This window comes from Ceratotherium simum, chromosome 9 (genome assembly GCF_057802395.1).
Source record: "Ceratotherium simum simum isolate JZ-2026a chromosome 9, ASM5780239v1, whole genome shotgun sequence".
Taxonomy (NCBI): Eukaryota; Metazoa; Chordata; class Mammalia; order Perissodactyla; family Rhinocerotidae; genus Ceratotherium; species Ceratotherium simum.
The window spans coordinates 8,995,948-9,008,613 of record NC_141908.1 but is presented as its reverse complement, the minus strand read 5'-3'; the positions used below and the strand labels follow the sequence as shown (position 1 = coordinate 9,008,613).

The 12,666-nt window shown below is 39.6% G+C and overlaps 1 protein-coding gene across 1 annotated transcript; it reads left to right on the top strand.

Moving 5' to 3' along the window:
* Positions 1–1,810: 1,810 nt before the first annotated feature.
* On the top strand, positions 1,811–10,221 carry TSN (translin). The gene is made up of 6 exons (XM_004423913.3): positions 1,811–1,996; positions 3,186–3,279; positions 4,269–4,365; positions 6,656–6,771; positions 7,465–7,544; positions 8,206–10,221. Exons 1-6 carry the CDS (start codon positions 1,931–1,933, stop codon positions 8,437–8,439), a joined length of 687 nt encoding a protein of 228 aa, XP_004423970.1. The 5' UTR covers positions 1,811–1,930; the 3' UTR covers positions 8,440–10,221.
* Positions 10,222–12,666: the final 2,445 nt, after the last annotated feature.

Here is a 12,666-nt window from a genome sequence, read left to right as displayed (position 1 = left end):
CAGTGACTTGAGCAGATATTTGTACACCCATGTTTATAGAAGCATTATTGACAAAAGCCAAAAGGTGGAAACAACCCAAATGTCCACTGATGGATGAACAGGCAAACAAAATGTGGTATATACATAAAATGGAATATTATTCAGCTTTAAAAAAGGAAATCCTGTCACGTGCTACAAAATGGCCGAACCCTGAGGTCATTACGCTAAGTGAAATAATCCAGTGACAAAAACACAGATATTGTTTGATTCCACTTACATGAGGGGCCTAGACTAGTCAAATTCAGGAGGACAGAAAGTAGTCTTTTGCACACATTATTGATAATCCTCCTAACTTTTAGAGAGAGGTATTAATAATTCTAACTTGACAAATGAGAAAAGATACTCTTAGGAGATGCTTAAAGACCACCTTAGATTTTCAGAAAAAAGTGATTTGGCAGACTCCTGTTTCTGCTAGAATTTTAAAAGTCACAATCTTTGTTTTCGGTTGGCATAGAGAGACACGTTGCAGGATTTGAAAAATGAATTTGGGTTTGTATGAAGTCAGTAAATACACAAAAAGTGGTGCTAAGAACATGTTTGGCAGATACTAAGTCAATAAAAATGAGCTCCTATTGCTATTTTCATCCTTTTTTGTGAATTATGAGATTCTACTGCCTAAAATTTTAGGCTACAAAATAGTACCTGATGCCAGAGGTACACAAACAAACCAAATCTTGTGTTTGTTGTTTGAGCAACTTGCTAAAACAGAGCTTTTCTAGCCTGCCACATCATGGGGTTGGAGGGGGTCAAGTGACATAGGGTATTTCAAGTCCCTTGCGAATATTATTGTGCTAGATAGATGATAACAGCATAGTGATTAGGACAAAGCTTTTGGATCCCAGCTTCACCACTTACTAGCTGCATATTACTTTAGGCAAATCAATTAATCTGTTACCATAGTTACTTCACTTATAGTATGAACTTCACAAAAGTATAATGAAAGTAAAATATGATCCTTCATGTAAAATTTTAGAATACACAAGCACAAAGCAAACAAATTATCATTTAGTTGATATAAGTAATCACTTGAATTCATTTGAAAACTGCATCCTACACACACATACACATTTGTACTTGTAGGGTAGATGTATGGAATAAGTAGGCAAGGACAAATAAATCGTTACAGCGCTTGCCTCAATAAACGGGAATTGGGAGAAGGAAGTGTTAGTTGAGTGGAAGAAAAATTTCCAACCGCACACACTTAAAAGATTCATATAATTTAAAGATAGGTAACACAATCATACAGAGAAGACGTTAAAATAAAAAAAGTACATAGAGAAAAATTTCCCTCCCAATCCATCCCCTATTTACACAATCGCACATACTTTTATTTTCCCGTGTATTTTTTGCAAATACGAAGGCATTTTTTTTTTTTCCGTTTTCACACGAAAATTGCGATCTCGCCACATTTTTCTGCACCCGGCTTTTTGTGTATACTCATTTGTACTGAAGCACTTTTCGCCGCCATCTGCTGTCGCAGAAAACAAACCCCTCGTATAAGCTTTTAACCGCGCTTGCTCCCACCCGCACCAAGACCACCCCCGCTTTCCTCAGGCCCACGTGCTCCGAGGACCCTCTTCGCGGGCTGTTTCTTGCGATGCCTGTCCGAAGAGCCCCAGACGGAAGCCCCGCCCACTTCCCCTGCCCTGCCCCCCGGGCGCGCGCCCCGGCTTCAGACGCGGCGGGCGGCGCCTCAGGCAGCGCAGCGGACAGCCCGGCCTCCTGCGCGCCGCGGGCCTTGGAGGACCCCAGCGACTACTGTAGCATAGGGCCCGGTGGACGCGGCGGCAGCAGTGCTCGCGGGCGTTGTGAGTAATTGCGCTGGTTGTCTCCGGAACGCACTTCGCTGGCCTCCGTCGCCGCACTGGCTCACTGTTGTGAAGCCGGCGCCATGTCTGTGAGCGAGATCTTCGTGGAGCTGCAGGGCTTTTTGGCTGCCGAGCAGGACATCCGAGAGGCGAGCCCCCTCTCTTCCATCTCCTCTCCCTTTCCTTGCGTAGCTGGGCCGCATCGCCCGGCCCTCCTCCGTCGCTCAGTCTCGAGCGGTGGGGAAGCCTCTGGGGGTCGGTTGATAACACCTCTTGTGGGAGTTTAGGGAACGTCCCTTCCGCCAATCCCGATTCTGCTGTCCTGTCCTGATTTCCTGTGTTAGGCTCTCGGCTCCTCGGCATCACCTACCCCTTTGAGTCTCAGTTTTCGTCCTTTTTAGACACTGTTTGGGTCGAAGGCTCAGTTGGCACTCAGGACTCAGAGAACGCGCGTTTCACGTGTTCCTTGTTGGTGTTTTAAAAGCACGTGTGACTTCTTTTTAAATCTCTCTTATGGCTGCTGCTTCTACATACGATAAAAATCTAGGCTTTACTGTGGCCCGCAGATGTCCCTCCTTTCCACCTATCCATGTCATTTTCGCCATCTTTCGTTGTGTATAATGTTCAGTTTACCTCCCTTTCATTCCTCTAGTTCCTCAAATACTTTCCTGCCTCAACAGTTTAGTACGTACTGTTTGCATTTCCTGAAATTTGCTTCTTTCCACTCTTTTTTAGGTTATCTTACATTCGTGTCCTTGACGTCACAGTCTAAATAGTCTTTTTTCCTGTCATGTTTTTTAGTAGTGCATTACAATTTAAAAAAATCTGTGCGTTTCTTACTTTTTAAACATTTGTCTCCCACATTATACTCAACTGCAAGAAGGAAGGGGTCTTGGAGTTGTCTGTCTGCTTGGTTTCTCAGTATTTACGCAGTGCCTAGCACATACATGTGTTCAGTGATTATTTGTAAAATGAATGAAAGAAAAATACTCAACCCTTATATTGCATTTCATTCTTCACCTTATAAATTACATTCAGATACCTCATCTCCTTTAATGTTTATAGTGTTCCAATGGGATATTTGGGGTGGGTGGGTGGCGATTATCCTTTTAGGGCCTCTTGAGGCTTTTTAGTGACTTCCTGTCTCACAGAGGAAGTAAGTGGAAAAGTCAGGATTCAAACCTGGATGTTTTCTGTACCAGTTCAGTCCTTGTAAAAGGTTGTTAGTGTTTTGAATGTATGTGAAAGTGATACGGATCAAATATGGTATTTAGTATATTTGGTTTGAGACTGTGATAGTAATGAATTTATCTGATATTTTGATTTTTAATTCTTTAGGAAATCCGAAAAGTTGTACAGAGTTTGGAACAAACAGCTCGAGAGATTTTAACTCTACTGCAAGGGGTTCATCAGGGTGTTGGGTTTCAGGACAGTAAGTTCTTTATTTTGATTTTGAAGGTTTTTATCCAGTGTATCAATGTTATTTAAAGAGTTAATTTCCATCCAGATGATATTTTATGTCTGTATCATTTTATTATGAAAAAATGTCCCTCATGCTTTATGGTGCATAAAAGTTTCTAGAATTGAGTTGGTCATTTTATAGGTTTACAGAATTCTGTGTTTTGGTTGATTTTCCACTTTCACATAGTGTGGTTTAAATAGGAATATTTTCTATTGTGATGGAGTTCTACTGATGATAATTGTAGTAGTTTCACAGCTTTTTTGTGTATTTAACAGCTTTTATTTGGCTTTTTTTTTTTAAATCTAACCTTTCAGTCTTTGAATATGGTTTAATATGCATTTGTAGATATGAAATGGCCAGTGTAAAATGTTCTCAGTGTGTTTACAGTCAGCCCCTTAAGTGGAGATCAAATATGATCAATTTAGACATGAAACCTCTGTTGTAAGATGTAGCCAGCACAACTAAAAGAGCTGAGTATATTTTGAGATAGAGAATACTGTGATCATGTAATTTACAGGTGTCAGAGGCAAGACATTTCTCTCAATGACATAGAGTTGGTCAGACTGATTGAAAATAATTGGTAAAGCTTCTTTTTGACCAAATATGGGAGCTAGAAGCAGTCCAATTTTAGGCATCCTCTGAGGACTGACTAGAAATAGCACCTGGTGCACAGCCCCTGAAGGATGAGGTTATTTATGACAGCATACCGACATGTTTCCTAACATAATCCCTTGCAGCAAGTTTTTGCTTATTTTTTGTTATTTGGTTCATCAATAGGGAAACCAGAGATAAAATTTTGAGAGCCAGGTTGAAAAGTAGAGATGCATACCCTACATTTGGTCATGAAATTAAAAAAAAAAGTTGATTTATTTGTAAGTAGGCTGTCTAGATTATTAAGCAAGAACTGTATTTAAAATTTGGTAAGTGTTTCATTATTATGTTTATCTTTTTGTGATCAGTTCCAAAGAGGTGTTTGAAAGCTCGAGAACATTTTGGTACAGTAAAAACACATCTAACATCTTTGAAGACCAAGTTCCCTGCTGAACAGTATTACAGGTTTGTAAGAAAAGTGGCATTATTTTATAATGTTAAGTAAAAAAAAAAATAGGAGAAAAATTATGTGTACTGAATGATTGCTTAGAACTAGGTAAAAATTCCTCTGTAGAAGAAACAGCAGAAAGAAAAAGAATCAGGGGCCGGCCCTGTGGCTTAGTGGTTAAGTGCTCGCGCTTCGCTGCTGGCGGCCCGGGTTTGGGTCCTGGGCGTGCATCGATGCACTGCTTGTCAGGCCATGCTGTGGTGGCGTCCCATATAAAAAAAGTGGAGGAAGATAGGCACAGATGTTAGCCCAGAGCCAGTCTTCTCAGCAAAAAGAGGAGGATTGGCATGGATGTTAGCTCAGGGCTGATCTTCCTCACAAAAAAAAAAAAAAGAAAGAAAAAGAATCAAACTGTTAATAGTGGTGGTATTTTAATGGTGACGAAACTGGTGATTTTATTTTTTTCCTTCTTTTACTTTCAAAATTTTCTTAAGGAACGTGTATAATTTTTGCAATGAAAAAGTAGTTAAGGAAATATCAGTTGTATGAAGGTCAATATAGAGAATATCTTTTTTTGTGTGTGTGAGGAAGATCAGCCCTGAGCTAACATCCATGCTAATCCTCCTCTTTTTGCTGAGGAAGACTGGCTCTGAGCTAACATCTATTGCCAATCCTCCTCCTTTTTTCTGTTTCCCCAAAGCCCCAGTAGATAGTTGTATGTCATAGTTGCACATCCTTCTTGTTGCTGTATGTGGGACGCAGCCTCAGCATGGCTGGAGAAGCGGTGCGTCGGTGCGCGCCCGGGATCCGAACCTGGGCCGCCAGTAGCGGAGCGAGCGCACTTAACCACTAAGCCATGGGGCTGGCCCGAGAATATCTTTTTAGTATATTCAGATTATTTGCAGAATTGGACGAACCATGTTTATGCTATTAAGGTTATGGGATTAGGTAACAGTATATCTGGGGAGTTGAGTTTTACCTCAAAGCTTGAATTTCACTGCCAGGTAGCATATTTAGCTAATATTTTGTGCCATATCTCATTGAATCTACAACACCATTAATTTTAGGGTAACACCATTATTTTATGTACCACTAGGGAAGAAAAATTGTTGTCAGTCATAATTGTGAAACATGTAGATTGTAAAATGCATCCTGATTTCACAGATATGAAACTGGGCAAAACTACATCTGAATATTGATGAAATATGGTAAATAAGAACCTACAGTTTCTACTTAGGTTTGTTTTCTCACTGAAAAAGTTGTTCTTTTAAGACATGTATGTGGGAAATAAATAGTTAGGACATGTATGTGGAGAGTGGATAGTATAACCTCACAAGATTCTTTAAGGCAGGGGTCAGTAAACTACTTGTAGCCCGCTGCCTCTGGAAGCTAAGAATTGCTTTTATATTCTAAAGGGTTGTTTAAAAAAAAAAAAAACACTAAAATAAGAACATGTGGCAGACTGAAAGTGACCCACAAAGCCTAAAATATTTACTGTCTGGACCTTTATAGGAAAAGTTTGCTGACCCCTGCTGTAAGGTAGTAAGTGAAGCATAGAGACATAGGACAATAGAATTGGCAGGGTCTTTAGAGACTGTATAGTTTGGAGGTCACACACAGGCTGCCCCCTGGCTGATTTGGTCCTCAGAAGGTTTTGTTTGATCCACATTGTGTTGAAAAATTTTTTGAATATTTTGCTACATATGAAAATCAAGAGGCATAACATAGGTATTTAGGGGTTTTAAAATTTCCTATTCCTTTTTCAGGCTCCTAGTTCAGTTAAACTACTGCAGTTTCCTGAGGTTTTTAAGTCCATCTGTTTAGTGATTGCAAATGGTAGTTATTTCTTATATGTGTGAATTGGGATTTTCCTGATACTCTACAGTCAGATCAAAACGTAGGCGTTAAGGTAGGTGTTGAGGTTGATGGACAGTTGCAGTTCTCCATCGGTCTTCAGTTGCCAGTTTTTATTTTTAATCAGCAGTATCATTGTTTTTATTGATTAAACTTCTGAAGTACAGTTGCTCTTGTCATCCGTAATCTTCAATTGTAAATATTTGTATTCATCAAAATTGGATCATGCTTCTCATTGGTTAGACTTATAATAGGTAATTGTTATAAATTTGAACTTGTAAAATTTATACTAAATCTAAATGTCATTGCTCTTACATGTTTTATATGTTGGGGTTTCACATAAGATTTTATTTGGAAAGGAGTCCATTTCTAAAATGTTTGAACGTGATTGTAGTAAACCTGTCTTTTTTAAGGCCCCAGTCCCTCCACCTGAATGTGCTTATACTCGTGCAGGTTTCACGAGCACTGGAGGTTTGTGTTGCAGCGCTTGGTCTTCTTGGCAGCGTTTGTTGTGTACTTGGAATCAGAAACGCTAGTGACTCGAGAAGCGGTTACAGAAATTCTTGGCAGTAAGTGTCTTTGTTAGTGTTGTGCAGAATCAGGCATGGTAGCTTAATTTTTTGGGGGAGGGGCTATTGCTTGTACTTTCTGTTTATTAAATAAGAACTAAATGGAAAACCAGTTAGTTGGAAACACAAAAACTGAAAATATGTAGTGGCTTGTTCTTTGTACTTGGGTGTTGTAAAATTTGGTTTTGTAAAATTTCAAGCCTAAAGAGAAGTTGAAAGAATAGTACAGTGAGCACCTGTTTACACCCGACTTAGATTCACCACTTGTTAACATTTTGCCTCAACTGCATAGTCTCCTCACTTTGTGTGTGTGGATGTGTATGCATGTGCAAACCGTTTGAAAATCAGTTGCAGATATCATTACTTCGTTAAGTGCTTCAGGCCTGCATTTTTTAAAAACAAAGATATTCTTTGACATAGCTAGATACCATTCTTGATGGTATTACTTTTTGAGAGAAGAATGGAAGAGAAAATTGAATTTTACTTGAAGAGCTCAAAAAATCCACAGTGGGGTCTAGTTGCCAAGGGTATGAACACATTAAAAAGACAGTTTTAAAAGATTCATCCTTTTTTCACTTACTTGGAAAGAAATTATATATATGTGTGTGTATGTATGTGTGTATATATTTTTAGTATTCTTAGGCTTAAATTGTATTCACCTTATGACCTCTCTTTACTTTGATATATTTTTAGTTGAGCCAGATCGAGAGAAAGGATTTCATCTGGATGTAGAAGATTATCTCTCAGGAGTTCTAATTCTTGCTAGTGAACTGGTAAGAAGCTTAGTAATTTGCCATTTGGTTTTTGATCTTCCCACTTTGCTGTAGTTTTTTTAAATGGGTACAGAAATTCAGAAAGTCTAATTCTTTTCTAAGCCGTCTATTGATTACCAGGCAGTCATTGACTATGCACTGTATGTGTTGGGTTTTGCTAGCCATCAGAGAAATACCAATTCAGATGAGGAGGTAGCTGTGCATAGTAAATTTGTGACTTTTTAAAGGATGATAATACCTCTTTCAAAGTAGTGGCAAGACGTATATTCCTGGTAACTGTTAATTCATATTATTATTTTGGAGAGCAATTTAACTATATAACTGTATGAATTATTCTTGCTTTTATCCCCTTAGTCTCTTCCCTGAGATACTGTCCTATAAAAATAATTCTAAGGAAGAGAAAAGCTGTTATAAAGGTGTTCACTATTGCCTTATTCATATTTATGAAAAATTGTAGACTATAGAGACTCCAACAAAAGGGCAATGATTTCTTAAGTTATTAGGTAAGTTGTAAGTAATATTATGCAGTAGTCAAAAATGTAATTATCAAGGACAGTACGGGAAAGTTTTGTGCCTGAGGATCTTCTAGTTGTGATTTAGGGGACGTTCTAAGGAGGAGCCATGTTGTAATGCGTGCCCCTGTTTCTCTTTCCCTGGGTAGTCAAGGCTGTCGGTCAACAGTGTGACTGCTGGAGACTACTCCCGGCCCCTTCACATCTCCACCTTCATCAACGAGCTGGATTCTGGTTTCCGCCTTCTCAACCTGAAAAATGACTCCTTGAGGAAGCGCTATGATGGCTTGAAGTATGATGTGAAGAAAGTAGAGGAGGTGGTCTATGATCTCTCCATCCGGGGCTTCAATAAGGAGACAGCAGCAGCTTGTGTAGAGAAATAGGAGGCTCTCCCTGCGCTGGCCCTGCTGGCCTCAGCGGTTGCTGGTGAGCGTGAGCGCTGCCTCTCACGGTAGTTAGAGTGCCCCCGTTGCTCAACACCACGCGCTTTATTTTCTTAATCGGTTGTGTGGTGTAAGTATCAGAATTGAAACACTTTTTTGGGGGGATAAAAGACTAGCCTTTACAAGGACAGATTTTTCTTTGTTATTTCAGTGAATTTGCTCTGTAATTCAGTGTATTTTAGTTCTGTCAGAAAGTGTAAATGTCAGTCTCTTGGTGTCAAGTCCTTTTCATGCTTACCTTGATGCTGTTGACTGCGAAGTTGATTGTCTTGTTTGTGGTTCTTCCAGAAGTGAACCTTGATGTTTTCTATATCCAAATTAACCATCCATACCCGGGTATAACCTGGATACGTATAAAAATAGATAATTGGAAAGGGTGGTTGCCAAGCAAAGGACAATTTATTTTATATTTTCCTTCCTTATTTTAAGCCTTTTTAGTAAATCAGGTGTTGAGATTTTTTGCAAGGGAGTTATAGCCGCAGATTTCTCTCTCACTGCCATCAAAATATAAAAGATTAAATTGCAAAGTCAAGTTCCACAGATTATTTTGAGGAGTTTTTCTATAAGGGACTGAGTAACATCTTATCGTTTGGCTCTATTTACCAGGTGGGGAGTAGGGCTTAGTGTTTTAAACACCTCTGTTTTCTGATGTTGCCTTAACATTCTGCTATCGTAGCAATTAAAAATTGTTTTCACACACATTTTCAACTAACACTGCATATGATATATTTCTAAGCTATGAAACGTTTTTCCTAGCAGCCAGCTAGACTGTTTGGTCTGGGAGTATAAAGCCACCCAGTCAAGTTAATTAGCAAGACCCTGACTGGTGTGTTCTGAGAGAAAAATGTTGTACTTGGTCTGGAAGAAAGAGAAAACTTTGGATCAGAAAGAAAAAATCAGCTTCTTTGAAAAAATCGGGTTTTTTAGAGTAAGCAGTTTCAGATTGTTGATGGCTATTCCAACAGTCAGGTTTTAGACTTACAGTTTTGGGCAAGTCACTTAAATCTTGTTGGCACCCTCCTCCCCCTCCACATTTTCAGGTAGTATTAAGAATACTTGCCATGTAACTTTTGCTGTTGAATTGAAATTATTACAATGGTGACTTAATCCACAGTTTTTTTGAGCTCACTGAAAGGAGGGTGCTCGTGTTTCCAGAATGATATGAAGTATTTAGAAGTATCACCCTCTCAAGCCTAATATCAGCTTGGGCTTCCTGTTGGTACAGTAGGATATTTGGCATTGCCATCAGAGCTGTTAGCCGGCCAAGTTAAGGACTGACCAAATTTTCCATCATGAGGAAAGAAGTAGAAATGAGGCATAAATTGCTGTGCATTGTTGGCTTTTAGAACAATTTTCTTAACAGCTCTTTCTGCAGAAGAGTTCATAGAAAGAAAAAAGATGTTAGGGTCTTTCAAGTGCCTAGGATGGTCGTCTAAAATGTGTACAAATAACACTGCCTGGATTGAGCATAAAAGGCTTTTAATTACATGATCTGACATATGCAGTAAGTTTGATAATAGTTTTCTTTGTATTGATTCTGCTTGAGAATATTCAAGTTCTTGGCGGAAGTTGTGGATTTCAGTTTTAACAAATGCATTTTAAGTGGAGAAACACATTCTGGTCTTAAACTCCATTTGAGAATTGAGAAGTGTCATGTTTATCATTATTCAGTTGTGTTTGTTGCTGGCTTATTGTAAAGCAATAAAAAAGTTTTGTTTTGTTTTTGTTTTTGCCTTTTTGTAACTTAGTGTGTGCTGCCAGGGTGATAAGCACGTAGTCCTGTATAATAGTTTAAATAATCAAAGGACATCAACCACTCAGAGTTCTGTACTGTAAAGTGCAGGTAACATTTGTGTGATCTACCTTGATTGAGAGATTACAAGTATTTTAACTGGAGATGTTGAGAAACCTTGGCTCTGGTTTTAGTACACCAGAACTACTTTTCAATTTTAGAAAATCAAGTAGGTTAAAGAAAGTAGTGATGAATTAATGGATGCTCTCTTTGTAGATTTATTTGCAAGAAGAAGAAAACTTCATAAATACGTCATAAGATTTATCCTGTCTTAAACTTGAACAATAATATGAGTAATGCTTAAGAGAATTTAATAAAGAAGGAAGGTTCTTTGGTAGTATTTTGAGACCTTGACTTAAACAAGTAAAGAGATGTGATGAATATGCAGGTTGCTACTGGCAGTTTCATAATTGTGTGCTCAGAAATTATAGTTTGCTTGTTTCTTGGTCTGGACTAAACTATCATGCCTGACACCAAAATAAGACTTTCCCCGACCCTGTTTTTCTTAGTATTCACTGAGTAAGCATTAAACAAATAAAAATAAACAATCTCCCCTTTCCCCAAACAACAACAACAGACATTTAAGGGAGGTGAAATTGACCAGACTGGTTGGTTGGATGAGGATGGGGTGAGGGAGAGGGAGGAGTCTAGCTTAACTGTCAGGTTTCTGGTGTGGATGACTAAGTAGATTTAGTGCTGTTAACAGAGGTGGGGGTTGTAGGTGGAAATGCATGTCTGGGGGGCCCTGGGCACGTGGTGTATTTGCTTTTGGATGTGTTGGGTTTATGATGCCTGTGGAGCAGCTGGGTGGAGATGTCCAGCAGGACTTTGGGCATGAGGGAAGCTGGGAGCCAGCCTGGGGCTAGCTTTGGGTAGCTTAAGCCTATATGTGGTAGATAAATCAGGAGAGTGTGTACGATCTACCTGGAGGGCATGTAGAATGAGAAGAGTGATGGGCTGGGGACGAAACCCTGGTTAACAGCAGGGTTTAGTGAGTTAGGTGGAGGAAGTAGAGTCCTCGATGAGGAAGTGGAAAAATGGTTAGGTTGATGGCACAGGGAGAGGGCTTGTCACAGAAGCCAGGGAAATAATGAGTCTTCAGAAGGTTTTTTTGGATGAGAGATTTAAAATAAATAATTTTACAGTCTGAGAGCCTCGTGACTGTCAGGTGAGGCTAGGTTATGCCGTGGTAACAACCCCCCAAAATCAGAGGCATAGAACAAGGTTTATTTATCACTCACACTCCCTGTCCATTGCGGGTTAGCTGGGGGATCTGTTCCATGTTGTCCTCATCTAGCTTGACAGAGCAACACCAACTGGACCGTTGCTCATCGCTCTGGGAGAGGGAAAGAACTGTGGATGGTCTTGCACAAACACGTGCTCTGGTGTGGAAGTGACATTACTTTCTTTTGTTGGTTAGAAGTGGACATGTGGCCTTACTAAACACCAAGGGGACCAGGAAGTGAAATCCCACCTTGCAGGATTAGAGTCAGAAGATGGAGAGTCAGACAGACAACACTGAATGTTGTGGGCAGTGTTTAGTTCCTTTGTTAAATGATTAGTAGTATTTCTGGTTGCACACAAACTTCATTGGGCTTGGGAGGGAGAATAGATATCCCAGGGCCACTCTTGCCTGGTGGATGACAAGAAGACAGCGGATTGATCTGTAGTTGTCCCCTCTGTTGTGGAAGGTTGTTTCCTGTTTGAAAGAGATTTCTCTGGTGCATGTGTGTTTGTGGTTGGGTTTGTGTATGCGTGTTTTAAGCCAACACTCAATGAGCTCTTACATGTCCCAAGCACTGGGCTAAACATTTTATCCAGACCATCTCATTTCATCCTCATCACAGCCCTATGAGGTCGCTACCACTGTTTTCCCCATTTTAGACTTGGGAAAAGGCTTAGAGAGGGCAGTTAGCTTGCCGGGTTCGTGACTAGGGAGGAGCTGCGATTCGTATACATTTATTCTGTTCTGCATCCACATACACCATTTCTTCCTTGATGCTCTTGATGGTATCATCCAGAAATAGTTATGAACACAGTGTATGTATACCTTTGGGTTAGGTGCAATTTGTATTAAAAATAAGCTTTAAAAATAAGTGGGAGACTTGGTCTGTGCCCTCAAGATGTTTAGGGTCTAGTTGCAGAGGAGAGGGTGGTGAGAAAAGTTATAAACAGGTAAGAAGTTAAATATTCAACTAATATTTGAGCACCTACTACAATTAAAAATTTTAGTATCTTTATTGAAGTACATTTTACATGTAAAATTGACTCATGGCCAGTGTAAAATTCAGTGGCTTTATTTACCAAGTGGTGTACCAATCATACATCAGTTTTAGAACATTTTAATCTCCCAAAAGATCCCAGTTTCCACTCCC